This window comes from Xenopus tropicalis, chromosome 1 (genome assembly GCF_000004195.4).
Source record: "Xenopus tropicalis strain Nigerian chromosome 1, UCB_Xtro_10.0, whole genome shotgun sequence".
NCBI lineage: Eukaryota > Metazoa > Chordata > Amphibia > Anura > Pipidae > Xenopus > Xenopus tropicalis.
This window is the reverse complement of record NC_030677.2, coordinates 93,021,611-93,044,373: the sequence shown is the minus strand read 5'-3', so window position 1 is coordinate 93,044,373 and position 22,763 is coordinate 93,021,611. Positions and strand designations below refer to the sequence as shown.

The following is a 22,763-nucleotide window of genomic DNA, read 5'->3' as shown; positions in this document are numbered from 1 at the left end:
CTTTGCCATGGTTCTGTCTGTAAATAGTCAATTATATTTCGTCCTTGGAGGTCTTGCTCATCTTCCCCCATAGTGTAACACTAATACTGCACTGCTTAACCCATGTCATTAGCACAGTAAATATTGTATTTCTAAGTAAAACGGACTCCTGGACTTATATCCTTTGAGTATTCCCTGATTTTACATTTTCTCAGATTTTCTCAGTACAGTATGAAAATTCAGTAGAACCCCTGTTTTCCGTTTTTCAGGGGACTAGGAAGAAATAATGTCTGTCTGTTTCTGGATAACCCATGCTTATAAATGTAGTGTATTTGCACATTATGGCAAATTACATGCAGATGTAACATAGGGTACCATAACAATCATTTGCAAGTGACATATAATTCCTTGATTCCCTTTGCAGACAGACAAAAATGTGAGTCTGGCATTAAAAGAAAATCTTAGGTGACATTAGAACTCAACAGCAGTATTTACCCACTCTCTTGAGTTTTTTTATACATGGGAAATATATATACATATTTGCTTTGTTCTTTTGTAGGTATACCATATACAAATTAAAAAAGACATTTAAACTGACTTTTGACTATACTAAAGAAAACTAGAATGGTATTTTGATCTAGTGGCATAAAGATATTTGTATAGCCTATAAAAGAGTGTCTTACTGCTTAGGATGCTGTACCCTCCTTTAACTAGCTGCAAGGCAGCAGAGGCCAAAATATAAGTGCAAACCTTTAAGAGCTAGTCCCAACCCTGACATGATACTATTACTATCTTCAGTAATAAAGAAACAATGTGCACCTCTCATTTTGGTCATAACCATGAATCACAACATACTGCATAAGCTGCGTAACAACATTGTGCCGCCCTCCCCCTCCCAAAAAAAATCTTAAGAGAACTCTGGTTCGCACAGCTACCTACCCACTGCCCCTCTCCCCACCTGTGTGCAAGTCCACTGGTGACAGTTTGCAACAAGTGTGCAAATTTTACAGGACTAGAGTGGCTATAGAGGAAGCAGATCCCATGGTCTGGGCCCCCCTGTCCCCTAGGCCCCCCTGCAGCCACAGGGTCTGCTCCCTCTATAGTTATGCCACTGATACATATCATAGTGTATGAATATGAGAGAGACCTTAGATTGGGCTCTAGGGTAGGAACTGATGTAAATGGAAATGGATGCGAATGAAATGAATGTGAATGGAAATCTCTGTGAAGGTCTGCCTGCATTCATGAGTCAGTGCTATATAAATAAATCATAATAATCTACTCTTGGAAAAATACAATTATCCTGTAACATGCAGATTCATTTTTAGCATGTTACAGTTTAACATTAGTGTCAATTTAACTGTATTGGTGTTAATGTTACATTAGAATGTTTTTATGTACATTTAGTCTGTTCTGTGAAAAACAAATTATGAGTATGTTTTTTTGAAACTGACATTAGTTTAGATTATTAGGGGCAAGTAGGGGAGCAGTTACAAAAGGTTAAGGATACACACTAGAACATAATCAGAAATTCATGTAGTGTTTTAGTACTAATAGGAAATTTAGGGGCCTCTGTAACATAATGAATAGTACTACATTTTGTTTTGCATAACCCCTTGATGGAGTCCCTGCACCAAGATCCATCTTTTATAGAATCTAGACATTATTATTATAAGTGATCTCCATTAGAACGGAGTTAAAAATATAAAGTATGCATATCCTCTGTCACTTGGCAGGGCCAGATTTGATAACACGGCGACCCAAGGCCGCCTCCTTTCCCCCCACCTCGCCACAAATCCAGGCCTGGTCACTGGTATTTTGGAAGTTGGCAAGAGGTCAACATTCTAATGACTTTCATTATTGCACATACTGTATAGACTTTGTATAACAATTTGTTCAGATCCCCATAAAACCAAGCACAAATTAAATCTTTACTATCCTGTTAGAATTTCAACAATAACTGGTGAATATTTTTCTTCTCCTACTTTCCCCTTTCACAGAGGTCTTTCCTTCAAAAGGCATAACGCACAGAGAAATCCGAATACAGGGAACAGATGTATTCAACTTATCTCCCATATACTCACTTTGTCACAAAATTATGAATCCTCTGCATTAAAATCAGATGTACAATCTAGTTCAATGAATAGAGAAGGCATGGTGTGCAAAATGTGCATTGCACCCCCTTTCCCTTTCCTCCTTTCACATCACTTTACCATTGGGTCCTCTTTTGGTAATTCCCATTAAGCCTGTTGGTGCTGCAGTAATAAAGTGCTAAGAACCCATTCACATCTTTTTGGGGGTCATCATTTCGACCTGACCCTTTAATAAGATGATCTCTCCTTTTTCATAATAGCATCTGAAGTCACGATGAGCTCATCTTGATGGAGCCTGTTCTTGACCTCTGGCCGGCAGAGATTGTGAATTATATTTTAAAAACACTGTCAGTTCAGCTATCCTGTAGCCTGCAAAAACAAATACACATGTAAATTAAACATCTGAGGATTTATGTACTAAAAAAGTACCAAAGAACATAATGCACTGTTCATCATGTTGTTTACCCACATTATTTTCCCATAATTCTAGCGTCATTGAATATGCTAAGATTTACAGATTTACACTAGTCAGTAAATTGTGTGCAATGGGGTGTAACTTGCACCTTAAGAACAAAGGTGAGACATGAAACACTCCTTAACTGTGGGTGGGTGTGTGTGTGTGTGTGTGTGTGATTCAAATGGCACCCATATACAACATTCAGAGGCACCCATATACTTAACTTCTGTATACCAAAAAACATTTTTGACCAGGCTTTATTTGTACTGGAATGTAATAACATTATTCACCTCATGCATGAAAGTAACTAGTAAAGTAAGTAAAGGAACTACTAGCAACTTAGGAGTATATTGCGAATACTGATGCAGGAATGTAGGAATGTAATGTATTGGATCTTAAAGTGGGTGTTCACTTTAATGTCCAAATCTTATTAAACCACCAACAATGCTCTCAGTGTGTTAGAAAAATCAATTTTCCATAAAAAGAGTAAAAAGTCACGTATGAAGCCAGAGGCCAAACCGAATAAGTTTGACAAAGTTTGGGGTGGTTGGTTAGAAACACACCTGATAAGATTACCATGATTAAGGATATACAATCTGCATGTATGTAAAGTAATTGTAAACAGCAAATATGCAATGTAAAACTCAACTATGGCTGTAACTCCCCCATCCCCCCCCCCCTTTTCCCCCCTGTTTATATGCAAAATCAATAAAAAGAGACCACTGTAAAAGCTACCTTTTATACCTGTTTAAATCATTAATTTTTCTGTCTCTCTGATCATTACGTCCAGGCTTTGCCCATACTTTTTTCCTATTGGAAATGTTATATTTGCAGCACTCTGTCACGGGAAGCAGTGTCAGACTGACAGGAGACACAGCCATTAGATGGTAAGTGTGTTGCCAGTACATTGTGTGACGTCATATAAGAAAGTAAAAAAGTGACTGTAGTGTTTACAGTACAGGGGTCACTTAATGGGTGATTTTAATTATCCTGATATTGACTGGGGCAATAGTACTGCTGGGACAGTAAATGGGAACAAGTTTATAAACTTGCCTGACAACTTAATGTCACAGGTTGTTGAGGAGCTAACCAGGAACCATGCTATATTGGATCTAGTGATCTCTAATGACCCAGAACGTATAGCAAATGTGCAAGTAGTTGAACCCCTGGGTAATAGTGACCATAATGTTATTTAATTTGATGTTTGGTGTAGGAAACAAATGTATGCTGGGGCAACAAAGACACTGAATTTTAGAAAAGCAAATTTTAGCTCCTTAAGGGCAGTGCTTCAGGGCATAGATTGGGGCACTATGTTTTCTGCTAAAAAACAGAGCAGAAATGTTTGTTACTTAAAATTATATTAAATCATTACTGTTCTCAATTTATTCCATTAATAAGAAAATGTAGAAGTGTTAAAAATCACCGTATGTGGCTTAATTCTGTGGTAAAGAAGTCAACAGGGAAAAAAAAAGGTTTTAAGAAATATAAGTCAGAGGGGACAGAAGCTGCGTTTAATGAATATAAACACTATAACAAGTGTTGTAAAACAGCAATCCGGAAGATAGAAAATGAGGAGAGCATTGCGGCAGAGGCCAAAACTAACCCCAAAATGTTTTTTAAGCATATTAAAAATAAAAAGATGCAGGTTGATAGTGTGGCCCCATTGATCTATAGTAACAATAGGGTTACAGCGGATACAGAAAAGGCAGATGTGCTAAACCAGTTCTTTTCTTCTGTGTATGAATTGGAAGAAGGCTAATGCCATTCCTATAAAAAGTGAGTTAAGCTGGCCATACACGTGGTGATCTGACGATGTTTCGTGCGACCATCGGTTGCACAAAACGTCAGATCTGCCACACACAGTCAGGGCTGAAACAGCAGATAAGGAGGTAGAAACAATAGGATTTCTACCTCCTTCTGCCGATTCAGCCCTAACAGCAGATTTTGGTCAGGCGCCTTCTATGGCCAATCGGCGAGTCGTCCAATATCAGCAGCTTCCTGCGATATCAGTCGACTCGCCGACATGACATACACGCACCGAATATCGTACGAAACGCGGTTTCATACGATAGTATCGGTGCGTGTATGGCCAGCTTAAGATATCAACCAGGCAATTATAGGCCTGGAAGTTTGACATCAGTGGTGGGCAAGTTATTTGAAGGCTTGTTAAGGGATCACATACAAAATTTTGTACTGGAGAATAGCATTTTTTTTTTTTTTAGTTTTAACTTTTTTATTGAGAATGACATGTAACATTGGGTTACCTCTGTGCTCTGACTCCCCCTCTCACTCCAATGGAAACTCCCTGGATCTTATATTTACAAAATAAATACTCCCTCTTCACCCTTTGCTGTCCCCCAAACATGCATATACCGAGACCTGCAATCCCTAAACACGTCACATCTCTTTTCTTCCTTTGACTCTCTTCATTCTAACATCCTAACTGTCTCTTGTCCTAATCAGGCTACCTCTGTCTACTACAGCACACTCAACACTGCCCTTAATGAGCTTGCTCCTGCCAAGACAAAACGCATGAGGCCCAAACCACTCCAACCCTGGCACAATGCTCATACCAAATCACTCCAAAAACATGTCACGTACACTTGAGCGCCGCTGGCGCAAATCAAGATCAGAATCTAATTTCTGCAGCTACAAATCTGCTCTGCTCTCCTATAATACCACCCTCTGCCAAGCTAAACAAACCTACTTCACTGCACTCATTAACTCCCTCTCTAAAAAACCTGCACAACTCTTCTCTACCTTTAACTCTTTGCTGTCCCCTTCTCCACCCCCTCCGTGTGCTACGGTCACTGCTCAAGCCATTCCAGAGCACTTTAAAATAAAATTGACACCATCCGTAGTGACATTGCACAACTTAATCCCCATAACCCTTCACCTCCCTGCCTACATGCTACCCAGTCTCTTCTTGGCTCCTTCTCCCCAGTGACTGAAGAGGAAGTCTCAAAACTTTTGGCTTCCTCTCACCTTACTACCTGCCCACTTGATCCCATTCCTACCAAACTTTTACGCAATGCCAACCCCTGTCTTATCAAAGCCTTAACTCATCTATTCAATCTCTCTACTGGAATCTTTCCCTCCCAACTGAAACATGCACTTGTAACCCCTATTCTGAAAAAACCCTCCCTTGATCCCTCCGATCCTAGTAACCTCCAACCTCTCTCTCTGCTCCCATTCATCTCCAAACTGCTCGAGCGCCTAGTTTACAATGACTGACGCTATTCCTCTCTGACAACAACCTCCTGGATCCCCTACAATCTGGTTTTAGACAACAACACTCCACCGAAACTGCTCTAACCTGACTAACAAATGACCTCCTATCAGCTAAAGCCAAAAAACACTACTCGCTACTAATGCTTCTTGATCTCTCTGCTGCTTTTGACACTGTGGATCACCATCTTCTCCTCCAGTCTCTCTGCTCTCTTGGCCTTCGTGACACTGCCTTATCCTGGTTTTCATCTTATCTCTCAGATCGATCCTTCAGTGTCTCTTACAATGGGGAATCGTCTTCTCCCTTGCCTCTTTCTGTAGGGGTTCCTCAAGGCTCTGTCCTGGGCCCCTTACTATTTTCTCTCTATACCTCCTCACTTGGCAAATGAATCAATTATTTTGGCTTTCAGTACCACCTCTATGCTGATGATACTAAGATCTATCTTTCCTCTCCTAATCTCAACCCAGAGCTTCTAACTCGTTTCTCTTCCTGCCTGTCTGCTATCTCCACTTGGATGTCCCAACGATACCTTAAATTAAACCTCTCTAATCGAATTGGTTCTCTTTCCCCCATCCAATGCCCACATTGTTCCCGAGGTATCTATAAAAGGTTAACAATTCCACCATCACCCCATCTTCCCAGACTCGGTGCCTTGGGGTTATCCTTGACTCTGCCCTGTCATTCACTCCTCATATCAAGTCACTTATCAAATCATGTCACTTTCACCTAAGAAATTTTTCCAAAATATGATCATTTATCACCCAAGATGCTGCCAAAATTCTTATTCTCTCTCTTATAATATCTCGCCTGGACTACTGTAACTCCCTATTAATTGGGATTAAATCTCCAGTCCATAATGAATACTGCTGCCAGGCTCATACACTTCTCCAACCACTCCTCCTCTGCCATGCCACACTGCCAATGCCTACACTGGCTTCCCCTACCATCCAGGATAAAATTCAAACTAATGACTTTCACATACAAAGCAGTTCATAACTCTGCCCCACCCAACATCTCTGAACTTATCTCTAGGTACCATCAAACCAGCTTGTTACGCTCCTCTACTGACCTGCTCCTCAACTCCTCTCTCATTCCCTCCTCACACACTCGCATTCAAGATTTTGCAAGGGCTGCCCCCCTTCTCTGGAAATCGCTCCCACAAACTGACTGACTTTCTCCCAATCTCTCTGCCTTCAAGAGATCTCTAAAAATGCATTCATTTAGAGAAGCTTACCCTAATCTTGTACAGCGCTGCGGAATATGTTGGCGCTTTATAAATAAATGTTAATAATAATAATGATAACAGTATATTCAATGGTACATATTGTTGTTTATGGTTACATCAATAAATGATACAGTTGTCAATCAAGTATGACTCTTGCGTGTCATTCTTTAGGGGAGGGAAGAGTGGGTGGGGAAGGGAGGATAGGGGGGTAGGGTAGGAGCAATTTAATTGCTTTTTATGATGAGGTTAATAAGAAGCTGGACAGTGGGGATGCAGTAGAAGTGATCTATTTGGATTTTGACAAAACATTTGATACTGTTCCCTACAAACGACTGCTTTCTAAACTAAGGTCTATTGGTAAAGTCGTTTGCACATGGATAGAAAACTGGCTACAGGATCGGGTACACAGGGTGGTTGTTAATGGTACATTTTCTGCTTGGAGTAAGGTTCTCAGTGGGGTCCCTTAGGGTTCTGTACTGGGTCCACTTTTTTTTAACTTGTTCATAAATGACTTAGGGGAGGGTATTATAAGTAATGCAGAGATGACACAAAACTCTGCCGCCAAGTCAATTCTATTCAGGATGTGGCATCCTTGCAGCAAGATCTTGACAAACTGGCAATCTGGGCAGCTAAGTGGCAGATGAGATTTAATGTGGATAAATGTAAGGTCATGTACCTGGGATGTAAAAATAGTCAAGCCACGTATACCCTTAATGGGACTGCACTAGGCAAATCCATAATGGAGAAGGACCTCGGAATCCTTGTGGATAATAAACTTGGCTGTAGCAAGCAATGCCAGGCAGCAGCTGCAAGGGCAAACAAGGTTTGGAGCTATATTAAAAGGGGCATAGATTCACGAGAGGAGGGTGTTATTCTTCCCCTTTACAGAGCGCTGGTAAGGCCCCATCTAGAATATGCCGCTCGTTTTTGACCTCCAGTATTCAAACGGGACATTATTGAATTAGAGAGGGTCCAGAGAAGGGCAACTAAGCTGGTAAAGAGTATAGAATGTCATGATAACTATTTATAAATATATAAGGGGATCATAGAATAACCTCTCGGAAAGGAATTTTTACTGTGAGAGTCGTGAAGTTGAGGAATTCCCTCCCCGAATCAGTCATAATGGCTGATACATTATATAGGTTTAAGAATGGGCTGGATGGCTTTTTATCAAGTGAGCGAATACAGAGTTATGGGCGATACCTCTTAGTACAAGTTGATCCAGGGACTGGTCCGATTGCCATCTTGGAGTCAGGAAGGAATTTTTTCCCCTCTGCGGCAAATTAGAGAGGCTTCAAATTTTTTTGCCTTCCCCTGGATCAACTAGCAGTTAGGCAGGTTATATATATGCATTATGGTTGAACGTGATGGACGTACGTCTTTTTTCAACCTAACTTACAATGTTACTATATTACTATGTTACTATGTATATTCTTCACATCCAGGCTTTTCCCTTACTTTTTCCTATTGGACCAATTCATTTGTTGCTTCTGCACTCTAACCAGTTGCATAAATGTAAAGGTCATTGGTTACTTACTCTCTTGCAATGGCATAGTCAAAAACACTCAGCTCACACAAATCGAACATAATGTTAGATTTTGGAAGGTACCCTACTCAAAAATGCTTCACAGCTGAACACTAGATGCTTTTTCTTCCCAGAGAAGCTTTTCTAACCTTGGTAATAGCACAACTTCATAAATGCAATAAGCAATATATATTTCACCGGTTTATGATTAATAGGGCATGTATCTGAGCAACTACTTTTGTGCATTTATTATGTCCCTGCCTATCACTTAGTAATGGGCTTCTTTATCAATATTCAAGTTTGTAAATTCAAAATTGTTTTTCTAATTCGAATGAACCATTTCAAATTCTTGATTATTTATTAATAAGGAAAACTTGTTTGAATAAAAAAACTGGTATCTCAAATTTGTGAGTTTACAGACTCAAAAAAGAACTCGAAAAACTTGAATTGAAAATATGGCCTGACATTGCCTAGGACAACTCCCATTGACTTCTACATGAACTTGCAAACTTTTAGATGTAGTTTTACATTCACGTTTTTTTCCAGTTTTGAAATCATAATTTGAATTGTGTGAGTTTTAGCGTTAAACTCGAAGTGCAATTTCTAGAATGTCAAAAACTGGGTTGAACATGTGCAGAATGCAGTTCAATGCAATTAAAATAATTTCAGTTTAGTTTTATAAGTTTTTCATTTTTGAGATTTATCAAATAAAAAAAATCATGAAAATAATGAAACATGTTTCCACCTAAAATGTGTAGATTCTATAAAAGCCAGAGTGGGTTGTATCAGAAACATTTAAGCAAGTTGTTTAATTACTTGTTAGGTTGTTAGTTTTGTTAGCTTTTTTTCCCAATCACAATATTTTATCTCGAAAATTAAAAGATCAGCCTTCCAATGTAATGATCTTTTTATAGAAATGTAATTGTCTATATATAGAGACACTAGTATGCACTGACCCTTGAATCTCCTCTCCTTTTGGCAAGGCTCCCATAATGCTTAGCTGATTTTCCAGCTCCATAATTCGCAAACCAATGTATCCTGATGAGACCAGTAAAAGAAAAACCCTAATTATAAAAAAGGAGAAAATCAAGTTAAGGAAAAAATTACATTTAATGGAAAACTATACTCCCAGAATGAATACTTTACAGATAATTTATATACTAACAAGTGACCTATTAAAGAATCTTACCAAACTGTGATATATATTTATATATTGGAAATATTGTCCTTTTCCATCGTTTACCTTGAGCCACCATTTTAATTGTAATGCTTTCCCATTGGGAATAATAAAATCGCCTGTTGTAAAACATACATGTTGCTTAGTTTTTCACAAGAAAACTTTTGTTGACATTATTGCCAGTGGGAAAGTATTTTCAAGAGATTTGTTGCCTGCAAATGCACAGATTTATCAAGGGTGACAAATCTCCCTGTGTGCCATGGGCCTTAAAGTGATACTGTCATGAAAAAACTACCTTTCAAAATATTAATGTACATATAAAGTTACTGTAACCCTTTCTTGGCACATTCACTTATATATGGGCTGTATTTTCAGGAGATGTGTGTTCTTCAAAGAATATTGATACTGGGAACTGGGAACAGCGCAGTGCCTCCACCTAGTGGACACTGAGGAACACACCTCTAGGGGATTTCCACTAGGAAATAATCACACACAGCTTTTGCAGAAATGTTAAACTTTATATAACTGTTGGAGTTGGAAGTTAACACTTTATGTATAACTGATTTTCCTGCTCTGAGGAACCCATGTAGTTTATCCACAGCTGGCACAGACAGTCTCTATAGATGCCCAATCCCCACTTGGATCCGGATAAACCACAACCCTTAGGTTAGTTCAGTCCCTTCCCCAAGAGCTCTTTAGTCCCCCCAGGTAGCGCTACCTGCCCAGAGTACCTTCCCTGTATAAAGGTGGCTGCTCCCACGTAGCAGGCAAACGAGCAATACCTGTTCACAGCAGGGGACACACACAAGAGATACCACAGAGGACTGATTCCTTCCTGGCAGCCCAGCAGACTTTTTCCTTTCAAGTCTAACACACAATATGGCTGCTCACACTGTATCTCTTTCAACTCTGGCAAACAGCAGGGGCTCCCTTTATAAACTGCTGGGCCCGCCCCTAGATTTTTGGCTCCAAAGCTTAGGCACACCTCTCCCAGACGTGCACTGGGGCAGCCAGCCAACCGGATCCCTCCCCAGGCTGTAGCTAGGCTGGATGAGATCACAGACTGAGAAACAGGGGACAGGGCTCTCTGATCCCCTACATTACATATCTATCATATTGATTATTTCTTACTGATAGGGCTGCTTTTGTAAGTAATTGTTACTTGAAGTTCCTTTACCTGACTGTTTTGCCAACCTGACTGTCTCTTCTCAACATGTCAGTTAGAGTTTCTATTGTAGTTCATAATCGTAGTTCATAGTGCGATTTAAACTTGATTATATAACACTATTATCTGTAATGCTTGATGCCTGGAGTTTTCGGGATAAGAAGTTTTTCTCTAATTTGGATCACCATACCTTTAGTCTACTAAATAAACATGTAAACTTTACATAAAGACTATAGGATTGTTTTGCCACTACTATGGATTTATTCTAGCTCAGTTACTATCAAGTACTGTTTTATTACAAAGAGAAAAAGGAAATACAAAAAAAATTGAATTATGTGCTTAAAATGGGCTGTGGGAGATAAGAGATCCCATACTTTAGTTTCGAAAAGTACTTTTATTAAAGTCATCTTGACAAAGACAAAGGAAAATTACTTACAGCAGCATATAGATAATAAGGAGAATATTCACAGCGCTGGGTTCCACCCACTGAGTATGGTTAGTGTTAACTAAATTTACTTTTTCTTGGCAAGCTTCACCTGAGATAAAACAGAAGAAATAAAAATGGAACGCATACTAACACTGCAGCATCAGTGCAGTACAGAAGGCATAAATAAATAAATTCTCTTTGCACCGTTTCCTGAAAAGAAAAATTTTTAATAATATCATTTTTATATAAAACTGAAGGACTAACAGCTTCATTTTTTTCCAAATTCTCTGCACTAACAAGTTTAAATGTAAGGCACATCTTCTAAATAGACATGATATATGCTCATATATAATTTAATTAAAAGTTGTGTTTTTTTGGCCTTAACTATTATGTTAATTTATTTAGGAGTAAAAGGTATTAGGCTCATCCCACACTTAGGCAGTATAAATTAAGGCAGGGAAACAGCCGATCCACTCTCATCCATTCTGACCTGTATCTGCACATCATCCTTTGTTCAGACAGAGTGGACTTCTGCACAAAAATGAATAATCTCATGTGTTCTCACCGAAATCTCTTTAGTGTGTGCACACAGGACGATGCAGGTCTGAATGGATGAGAGCAGATCAGCTGTTTTCTGCCTGCATTTATATCGAAGCAGAAAAACAGCCTTATGTGGCATAAGCCTTAGGGTTGGTTTATAAGGTATGTAAGGGAAATGGTGTCAAATTACTTTTAATCCAGGGGCTCAAGGTTACGGCATCCACTTCACTAGAACCAGATCTCACCAGGCTCTGAGTCTCAAAATGAACATCTGCAAAATATTAAAAAAAAAAAAAACACTTAATTTTGATAGATCTGTATCAGAAAGCTTGTCTGTAAACTACTTACTGTATGTGAGTGTGTGTACCCCATATCCCACACTCACCTGTACCAGTAGTGCAAATATAGGTGCTGTCAGATTCCTGTTGGTTCTGTTCAATATCAGAGTGGCTAGAATTCTATGAGAAAATGTATGATACTATTTAGAATAGAATGCCATAAGACTGGCACCAGAAATCTAGCCAAAATCATGAATTAAGTGTGCTCTCTTTTTCAAGTTAGTGATACCAATCCATGTTTACACAATGTGCATAAACAACCCTGTCATGTTTAAATAACAGCAAAACGACTTATATCTTGCACTTTTCTGTTACATGCTATAGCCAAACTAACTCATTAACTAAGTCATTAACTTCAAGGGGTGATTTCAGCACACAAGTAGTACACATATTACCCATTTTGCAGTTACATTGCTTGTAACAACAAAAAGCATATATATTTTATTTATATTTAAAAATTATATCTGCTTGCGCAGCACCTGCAAATATATTAATTACCAGCAAAAGCCTTATTTTATATAAATGTACTGAAAGTCTTTAAAGGTCAGTCTACACCTATTTACAACCTTTTTCAGTTAAGAGAACTTATACTGAAAATGCATCCTGCATATTATTTATATAAAAGAGAAATAATTTAATCAATGGATAATTATCTTGTTTTAGGACCCTGACAAAAGGAGATTATCCGCAATATAATTCACAGGTGACTAATCTACTCCAATTGCCTTTAAAGGGGTTGTTCACCTTTAATGTCCAAATCTTATTAAAGCACCAACAATGCATTTTTCATTTGCCACTGTAAAAGATACTTTTTATACCTGTTAAATCCTTCTTCAGTCTCTGATCAGTTTTCTGAAGGGAAAGGAGTGGCCTATTTTGATACTGAGAACTTCCTGTATGCTTACATCATCATGTCCAGGCTTTGCCCTTACTTTTTTCCTTTTCGACCAGTTCTGTGGTTGCTTGTGCACTCTAACCAGTTACATAAATTCAAAGCCAATTTGTTAATTTCTCCCTTGCAATAGCATTATATTTGCAGCACTCTGTCACAGGCACAGGAAGCAGTGTCAGACTGACACGAGACACAGCCAATAGTCTGCTGCCAGTACTATGCGTAACATTAGTTATATAAAAAAAGCAACTATAGTGTTTATAGGGGTCACTGACCCCCCTCTAGCACAGGGTCTGTGCAGAAGCGAAGCTTCAGCAGAGGGATGAGTTTGAGGTGAATATCTCTTCAGATGCACATTTTTTGCATATATATGACAAAGATTGTTCTATTAATGTGAACTGTTACGGTAGATTTGTGAATGTTGTACGAATGTTGTACATTTAACAACCCCTTAAATGTAAATCGCTGGTGGCAAAACATGTGCGTCACTTCAACTTGTCAAAGTCATCTGAAATTTTCTCACGAGGATATCTAAAAACCCCATTATATATTTTTGCTGTTACTGGCCTTTTTAATGGCTGGGGCTTCTAACTGGGGTATTCGCAGTAAGTAGACTGCAATGTAAAGTAAATCCAAGTAAGACTTGCAATAAACTTACCATAATCTTGCTTTGCTCAAATCCTGCCTCTGCTGAGTATGACAACGGGGTGCTGCAAGCACTGCCATCCTTAAGGTAGGAAGTGAAAAATATTATGTGAATAACATGTCTGATGGATCAAGGCATATTTTAGTAATTTGCTTTTTTTTTTTTTTTATAAGATGATTAATATGAAAATATTTATCATATAAATAGGAAGCAGGAAAAATTAAGGCCAATTGCTAGGCAAAGACAAATGTAGAAACCACATACCTGCAAATTGTTGCATACTGCACGAACAGCTTGATAACAAAGCTCCCTGTTCCGTAGAGATCCAAACAGATACTGAGTACAAATAAGGGAGAGAAATGTATATATAAACTCATATTGACACTAAGATTTGCATATCATGCTTGGTAACTGTACCTCATTCTTTGGTATTTAAAATATATTTACAGTCATTTTTACGTGACATTTTTTTATCTAAAATATCACCCTATTCTAGTCTAACCCTTAGTTTAAATTGTCGGCAACAACTAATTCCTTATCTTTTACCCCAGTGGTTCACAAGCTGTAGCACTGGGGCCTTATTTGTGCTTTGTACAGGGGAACAATTCTCTTTTCTAACAAATCTATAGCCTTTTAAACAATATTGCTGATTTAGAACACAAGACAACATATTAAAACTGTTTAACACAAGTTATACTTTCTCCTTAAATTATTTTCCACACTCGCAAATCTTCCTCACTGTCTAAAACAAAATGTTAAACCATCCTTAAAGGATATGTAAACCCCACACACAAAAATTTAATCAGTGAAAGATTTCAAAGAGGCTGTTCAATACCTGTCACACTGGTTGTCCAGAGATTAATAGTAAGGCTGCAGCATCCCCTTAATCACTTAGATTTCCTATTCCTCCTGTAACCCACTCGGCCCCCTCCCTCAGGAATTTGCTTTGGCTGTTGGCTTGTGGGCATGCTCAGTTGTTCTAAGCTCAGATTACTAAACACGCCCCCCAGTCTAGCAGCCAGTAAAGAGATGGCATTGCTGGTTTCCATAGAAACTCAGCTCTAGCTGTCTGCTTCAATTTTTTTTTTCCTAACCTCCTGAGCTCAGCTCAAGCACAGCAGAACTTTTATTAAAGACAGTTCTGCCTGTGTGCAGGCCCGCCATCATAAATCACGGGGCCCCTCTCCTCCCACGCCCTGCCCCCCAATGGGCCCTTCCTATCAGTACAAAGGACACACAGACATTGGTAGCCAGGGTATTTTTATCTTCTACCACAACTCCTGTAATTACCTTCTAATTACATGCCTTTTATGATTGGTCAGTACTGCTGATTCTAATTACATGCCTTTTTATGATTGGTCAGTACTACTATTATCTGATTGGTCAGTCTGACTTTAAATACTTTGGGCCCGATTCACTAAAGTCCGAAATAAGGAGTGCTATTTATAGCATGCGTTAAAAATCTTATCACTTCTTATTTTTCGCTCGATTCACTAAAAGGACACTTGTCATAATTAAGAAGCGATGTTCTTGGCGTTATTTATCTTGCGACGACATATTTTCAAGCAATATATTACGCAGCACACAACATATTACGCAGCACGTTGCTTGAAAATATGTCGTCGCAAGATAAATAACGCCAAGAACATCGCTTCTTAATTATGACAAGTGTCCTTTTAGTGAATCGAGCGAAAAATAAGAAGTGATAAGATTTTTAACGCATGCTATAAATAGCACTCCTTATTTCGGACTTTAGTGAATCGGGCCCTTTGTGTCTATAGGATGTTATCTAGCCTATGATTAAGTACCTAGTATGGTACAAAACGCGTAAGGCTTCATAGCATTTATGTGTACCATCTAATAAAATTACTTTGATTTTACTTTATACCTGAGCTCTAATTCTAACTTTTTGGAATTCCAGAGTGCCTGCCTATCTCACTAACTTGATTCCTATTGGTAGCCAGGGCCCCCCTGAAACATTGGTAGCCAGGGCCCCCCTAAAACATTGGTAGCCAGGGCCCCCCTAAAACATTGGTAGCCAGGGCCCCCCTAAAACATTGGTAGCCAGGGCCCCCCTAAAACATTGGTAGCCAGGGCCCCCCTAAAACATTGGTAGCCAGGGCCCCCCTAAAACATTGGTAGCCAGGGCCCCCCTAAACATTGGTAGCCAGGGCCCCCTAAAACATTGGTAGCCAGGGCCCCCCTAAAACATTGGTAGCCAGGGCCCCCCTAAAACATTGGTAGCCAGGGCCCCCCTAAAACATTGGTAGCCAGGGCCCCCCTAAAACATTGGTAGCCAGGGCCCCCCTAAAACATTGGTAGCCAGGGCCCCCCTAAAACATTGGTAGCCAGGGCCCCCCTAAAACATTGGTAGCCAGGGCCCCCCTAAAACATTGGTAGCCAGGGCCCCCCTAAAACATTGGTAGCCTGCACCCTCCAGTTACCCCCCTCCCATGTCCTCCAGCTCCCACCCCCCCAGCATCCTTCAGCTCCTCCCCCCCAGCGTCCTTCCAAGAACCCTCCAGCTCCCACCCCCAAGCATCCTCCAGCCCCCCCAGCATCCTCCAGCTCCCCCCAGCGACTACCTGCAGCTCCCCCCTCTTGATATGTCCTCCAGCTCCAGACCCACAGCATCCTTCAGCTCCTCCCCCCGGCATCCTCCACCTCCTCCCAGGCATCCTCCACCTCCTCCACCTCCCCACCAGCATCCTTCCCAGCACCCTCCAGCTCCCACCCCCCCAGCATCCTCCATCCCTCCCCCCAGCAACTTCCTCCAGCTCCCCCTGACTTCCTCCAGCTCCCCCCGAGCATCCTCCGGCCCTCCCCCCAGCGACATCCTCCAGCTGCCCCCCAACAGTGACTACCTCCAGCCCCCGCCCAATGACTTTCTCCGGCTTCCTTCAGCTCCCCCCCCAGCGACTTCCTCCAGCTGCCCCCCGACAGAGACTTTCTCCAGCTGCCCCCCGACAGAGACTTTCTCCGGCATCCTCCAGCTCCCCCCCCCAGCATCCTGCCTCCAGCTCCCCTGTGGATTGACCTGGCTGTGTCCTCTCGATCTGTGCCCAGCTCCCTGCTGCATGTGCACATTTTATAGGTTGCGCCCCATGCATATGGACACACACGGGCGCAACCAATCAAATTTCCCACTGGACACCAATGACAGGGCCCGTAGTTCTTTAATGGGGGCCCAAGCTAAAAAAAACAAAAAACAAAAACGTATCACGGCCAGGCCCCCTTTAAAGAGACAATGCCTGTGTGAGCCTGTATTTTTGATGAATTGTATGCTGAATAAGGGTCTGTGTATGCTGTTTGCAGTTTAGGAAAATGTGCAAGCGGAGAGGACATATGCAGTACAAATTATGCCATTTGGGTGGGGGAGACTTGCCCAACTGATATACATTGTAGGCAAATGTAGGCTTTACATGTTCTTTAAGCTTCTCAATGGCACCCACAAGCGCTCACCTTTTCTCCTTCCACAGTTCTTACACTGAGAGCATTGGGCACTAGTAGAGCTGTATTTGCCTTCTTCAGAACTATGATTGAGCTGACCGGAATTAATACCTGGAAATATTGTAAGAGAAAAGAGAGGAAATGACAATGTTTATTAAATTACAATTTGCTGTTCTGGACCAAAACCATGCAAGGGACAAATATACATTTCATACCACCATTAAAGAAGATATGCTTTTCCTACCCCAAAGATTTCTGTACCAATGCAAAATCAGAGTGGTGGATAGTTGCTAGTTAAAAATATAAAAATTCAGTAGTAGTAAATTTACGAATATGCCCACTGCACTTACTACTTACCTTAATATCCTTCCGCAACATGTTGCAGTAGAAAGCTAAGTGGTTGGAGGAAATGTAGAGTCTACCTTGGTACAGAACTTCCCGTTGAAGGGCACAAGAAAAACCTGTAGATAGAGAGCAGGAAGGCTGAGATCCATGGATCTTAAAGGGGTAGTTCACCTTTAATGTCCAAATCTTATTAAACCACCTACAATTCTCACAGCGTGTAAGAAAATCCATTTTCCATATTAAAAAAAGGGGGGGGGGGCAAAAAAGCCACTGTAAAAGCAACTTTTAATACCTGTTAAATCAGCCCATCTTCTCTCTCTCTGATCAGTTTTCTGAAGGAATGGGAGTGGCCTATTTTGAACCTGACCCACTGAAAACCTCCTATATCCTTACATCATCGTGTCCAGATTTTGCCCTTACTTTTTTCCTATTGGACCAATAGGAATTCATTGGTTACACTCTAAACAGTTGCATAAATTGAAAGGTCATTGGTTAATTTCTCTATTGCAATGGCATAAGTAAACAGACTCAGTTTATCACAAATCTAATATAATGTTATGTTAGATTTGCAGCACTCTGCCACAGGCAAAAGGTAGCAGTATCAGACTAACGCAGCCGATAGGAGTTTAGCCTGCTGCCAGTACTATGCAATGACATCATATAAGGAAGTAAACAAGCAACTATTATTTATTTTTTTAAGATTGTTCTATTAATGTGAACTAGTAGATTTGCAAATGCTGTACAAAGGTGAACAACCCCTTTAACAACTAATCACAAGAAAAAGTGACTAGATTAGACTACAGCTAAACAGGGTGAGGGAACTGGAATTTATGGTAAGGTGGGACAGTAACAATGCAATGTTCAGCATATCTTACTATCTATCAGTTCCTCATCCTTGCTGACATCTTGAAATATCCTGTGGAAAGTGATATTGTGCTTTGGTAACTATGGAAAAATGGAAATAAGAAGTAGGATTAAAAACCTCTGATAGAAGAAGAAAGAAAACATGAAAATTAAATATTGAAAGCAATATGGGGTCAGATTTTAAACCTACTCAATGCTAACTGCCTATTCCAAAAGTACAACCTTTTTTAAAAGCACTTTCTTAGCAGAGGAAGGAGGAAATTTTTTAAATGGTTGCAAATTATTTAACCAGGGATGGATTTGCAGCAAAATTCCGCGTTTCGCCATGGTGAATCTTTTTGTGAAATGCCTGCAAATTTCACGCGGTCGCGCAATTTGCAGATTTTTTTTGGTGAAGCATAATGGGACAGATTCGCTCATGACTACTTATGTGCATGAATGGATATACAGTATAGTGTTTATAGACATAGTTACACATTCTTTTTACAATCTGTCTGAACTTCCATACTCTAGACTTCACCTCCTATGTTACTAGGTTCACCAAAGCCCCATCTTACATTCGTAGTAATGGATCTGCGTCTCTCCACTGAAGAGCTGTGATCAGATCTCAGAGGTGAGGGGGGGTCATACGTTTTTGATCTGGAAGGAGAATTATAGCGGATGTAAAATAAAGGTTTCAGAAGGTAAGTCAAAGTTCAAAACAAAAAGTTCACATAGTTGGGAGGTAAGATACATGTGAATGAGAGAAATTCTTACATCTAAACTAAAACAATATATCAACTATAGAACTGCATTTCATAGTAAATTAAAAAGTTATCGCTAGACTTAAAATCATTTTAGATACTAGTAGTGTACTTTTAGATTAAAAATTTCAATACTTTTAAAACAACCTTTATTTTAAACTAAAAATAACCTTTATTTTATACTACTCATAGCACACACTTGAGTTTGTTTATAGTCTGGCATTACTATTGAAATACTGATATTAGATTTATGGTAGTTTCTTTATTGTGGCAATCTTCTTTTGCAAAAATAGCCAAACTAGGAAAAAAATCAATCAAGATTAAAATTAGAATTGTAAGTATTGCAGACTCAGCCCTTTAGTGGCCAAAAAGAGGGAAGTACTACAGTTTTATAGATTAAGTCTCCAAAAATCAAAAGTTAAAATGACAAATCTTTATTATAATTCATTAAAAATCATACCCCTTGTATAAAGCCTAACACGTTTCATGCTAATCCAGCACTTGATCATAGGCTATGATTAAGTGTTGGATTAGCATGAAACACATTAGGCTTTATACATGGGGTATGATTTTTCATAGATTATAATAAAGATTTGTCACTTTAACTTTTGCAGACTTAATCTTTAAAACTGTAGCACTCTTCTTTTGGACATGAAACACATTTCCAAAGAAATGCAACCATGCAGGGAGGTGCCATCCTGTGAAAAATATGACCGAAGGTAAATAGTTAAGACTACCATATGGGGTTTACCTTGATGTGGACCTAGTAAATAAAACTCCTGTCTGGAAAATAGGCACATGCATAGACACTAAATTACTAATAAAGCAGGGGACCAGGGAAAATGTACATTTATCCATCCCCACTCCTTGGGGTTACATTGTTTCATTGTGGTGGTTAATAAGACTCTTGACAAACTCCAAATGTAGTCTAAACCACAAATTTTTTAGCGCAAGCATAAAAATTGTATTACTTCAAAAAACTCAACTAATTTTGTTTTCCTATTTTTAGGTACACATCCTTTTATTCTCTTTACAATTCAGAGGATTGCTTTATCATCCTCCTAATCTTTCCCCCTCAGACCAAAACTAAAGGTGGCCATACACATTAAGACCTACTATGGTGGGCGATATCTGGCTAATTTGATGAGCCCTAGGGCCAAACGATCGAATTAAAATGGCAGGTACATGGGCTGTTGGATCAAGGATTGCATTAATGAGCTGCTGCAGTCCCTGATCCAACAGGATAATCAAACCTGCCCAGGGGCAATTCTGAACATATCGCCGCCTGAGGCGGCTCCTGGATGCCGCCGCCCCCCCGCTCCCCAGCGCTTACCTTCTGAGCGCAGGAGCGGGTCCGGGGGCGGTGAGATCGCTATTGCAGAGAGCGCAATTGCGCTCTCTGCACTAGAAGAGCCGAAATTTCCGGTTTAAAAACCGGAAATTCGGCTCTTAAAGTTACCAAGAGCGGCTTTTTGCCGCCCCTGGTAACTGGGGCGCTTCTGCCGCCTGAGGCGAGTTTCTCAACTCGCCTAATGGCAGAAGCGCCCCTGAACCTGCCCAATCAAGATCTGGCTAATTTTAGTCCAGATATCTGTCGGGTAGGCCCATCAGGAGGGACCATACACGGGCAAATAAGCTGCTGAATCAGTCTAAAGGACCCGGATCAGCAGCTGAAAGCTGCCCATGTAATAGTAATGTGAAAGCTTGACCCGCATCTGACCCTAACCAGCCCACTCCCAACCTGAATCCTACCTGACGTGGCTTTCTCCCCTATATTTATAGACCTGCACACACCTATAAATCCAGAAGCCATCAGTGTAAGGCTGGGGGGAGCAGGCGGAAGAGCCAACCCGAACCTGCCGACGACCCGCAACTGATATGCAGAGGTCGGGCCAAACCCACCCGACCTGCAGGTCCCCTGTGTATCGCATGGCCCGCACATCACTGCCGTGTATGGCCGCCTTCACCCTCTTCTGCATACCCTCATATCTCTGTCCATATCTTCCCTGATCATCAAGGAACACCTATCCCATAATATCTGTGACATAACAACATAGTAATTTAGGTTGAAAAAAGACACGTCCATCAAGTTCAACCTTAATGCCCATATATAACCTGCCTAACTGCTAGTTGATCCAGAGGAAGGCAAAAAAATCCTTCTGAAACCTCTCTAATTTGCCGCTGGAGGAGGGAAAATTCCTTTCTGACTCCAAGATTGCAATTGGACTAGTCCCTGGATCCCTGTGCTTTCTATTTTATCAGATTTATCCACCCTCCCTATGTATTTGCTTTTGAAGATTTCACCTTCCTTTACAACAGGACTGATAGAATGGCTACATTAAGGTGGCCATACACGCACCGATATTATCGTACGAAACCTCGTTTCGTACGATAATCGGTGCGTGTATGGCATGTCGGCGAGTCGACCGATATCGCAGGAAGCTGCTGATATCGGACGACTCGCCGATCGGACCAGTTTGAAAATTTTGATCGGGCGCCATAGAAGGCGCCTGACCAAGATTCTCCCTTCAGAGCTGAATCGGCAGAAGGAGGTAGAAATCCTATTGTTTCTACCTCCTTACCTGCCGATTCAGCCCTGAATGGTGTGTGGCGGATCTTACGATGTTTCGTGTGACCGATGGTCGTACGAAACATCGTCAGATCGCCACGTGTATGGCCACCTTTATCCTTAGTTTTAAGGTAAACCAATGATCCCTCTTGTCTACCAATTTTAGTTTTTTATCACTTTAATCCAATAACAACCTATTTTTGTACCCTACTGAGGTTTGTTTTTCCTTTCTCCCTAGCTGATCTCTGCATCAACACACTTTATATAATGTCTTATAGTTATATATCTGCATTTTTTTTGTTTTTGTTTTTGTTTTTTAAAAAAAAACCATGCAATAAGACTTTTGGCCCCTGTTCATTGCAACTATATTTTTTTTCCTTCCTCACGGAAATGATACAAATATCTACTTAATGCTTTTATGTAGATACATATTTGCTTTTTCCAAATTTTATGGTAAGGCATTTTAAATGTCTTTAAAATACTTATGACTTTGCAACTTGCTTCCCTTGTCGCCTTGTACCTGGTTTTTATAGTTTTTAAGGTGTAACAATTCATCTTTCCAGGGTGCTTTTGGCCCTTCTGTCCCCTGAGGTGGAAGGCCCCAAATGCAACTCCAACCTGTGGTTGTGCTGCATTCAAACTAAACGGGGCTGGCTTTTTGCAGCCCTTGCAAATAACCTCATGGCCCTAGGCAGCCCTGTATTTTTCTTTTGTCACTGAAGCTTGTCAGCTGAGGGTCACATTGCTTTTATGGGGTTATAAAATGCATATGTTAACACAGGCTTTTAAAAAAAGCTCTTTTTACCACACGTGCATCTCTTCTATGTGAACAGAGGAGAATTTCATTTAAGCATAATACACCCAAATGTATATTGAGATATAGTCCCCAGTTTTCGCATATTAAGCAAATAATTAAGAAACATTTTCCTATACGTCGCATAAATGAGAAAGTGGATTAAAGATGTACTTTTGTTTCCAGAGAAGGATGCACTTTGGGTAATACATTACATCCCAGTACAGTTTTGAATCAATGTAAAACCATACCTACCTGGTAAGGCAATAAAGGGACTTTTAAATGTCGAGATAAGCAATGTGCTGC

At 40.2% G+C, this 22,763-nt stretch overlaps 1 protein-coding gene across 2 annotated transcripts in view; it reads right to left on the bottom strand.

The window, feature by feature from the left end:
* Positions 1-252: 252 nt before the first annotated feature.
* Positions 253-22,763, bottom strand: part of gramd2a (GRAM domain containing 2A) — a 37,721-nt gene continuing 15,210 nt past the window's right edge. For both annotated transcript variants that reach the window (XM_012955153.3, XM_002941388.5), the window contains exons 3-13: positions 18,910-18,991; positions 18,364-18,433; positions 17,501-17,604; positions 17,156-17,254; positions 13,958-14,029; positions 13,706-13,774; positions 12,203-12,275; positions 12,008-12,088; positions 11,287-11,386; positions 9,465-9,572; positions 253-2,441 (exon numbers count right to left, since the gene is read on the bottom strand). In XM_012955153.3, coding sequence (XP_012810607.1) covers positions 2,426-2,441; positions 9,465-9,572; positions 11,287-11,386; positions 12,008-12,088; positions 12,203-12,275; positions 13,706-13,774; positions 13,958-14,029; positions 17,156-17,254; positions 17,501-17,604; positions 18,364-18,433; positions 18,910-18,991 — 874 coding nt within the window. In that variant the 3' untranslated portion in view covers positions 253-2,425. The remainder of the gene's footprint in view (positions 2,442-9,464; positions 9,573-11,286; positions 11,387-12,007; positions 12,089-12,202; positions 12,276-13,705; positions 13,775-13,957; positions 14,030-17,155; positions 17,255-17,500; positions 17,605-18,363; positions 18,434-18,909; positions 18,992-22,763) is intronic.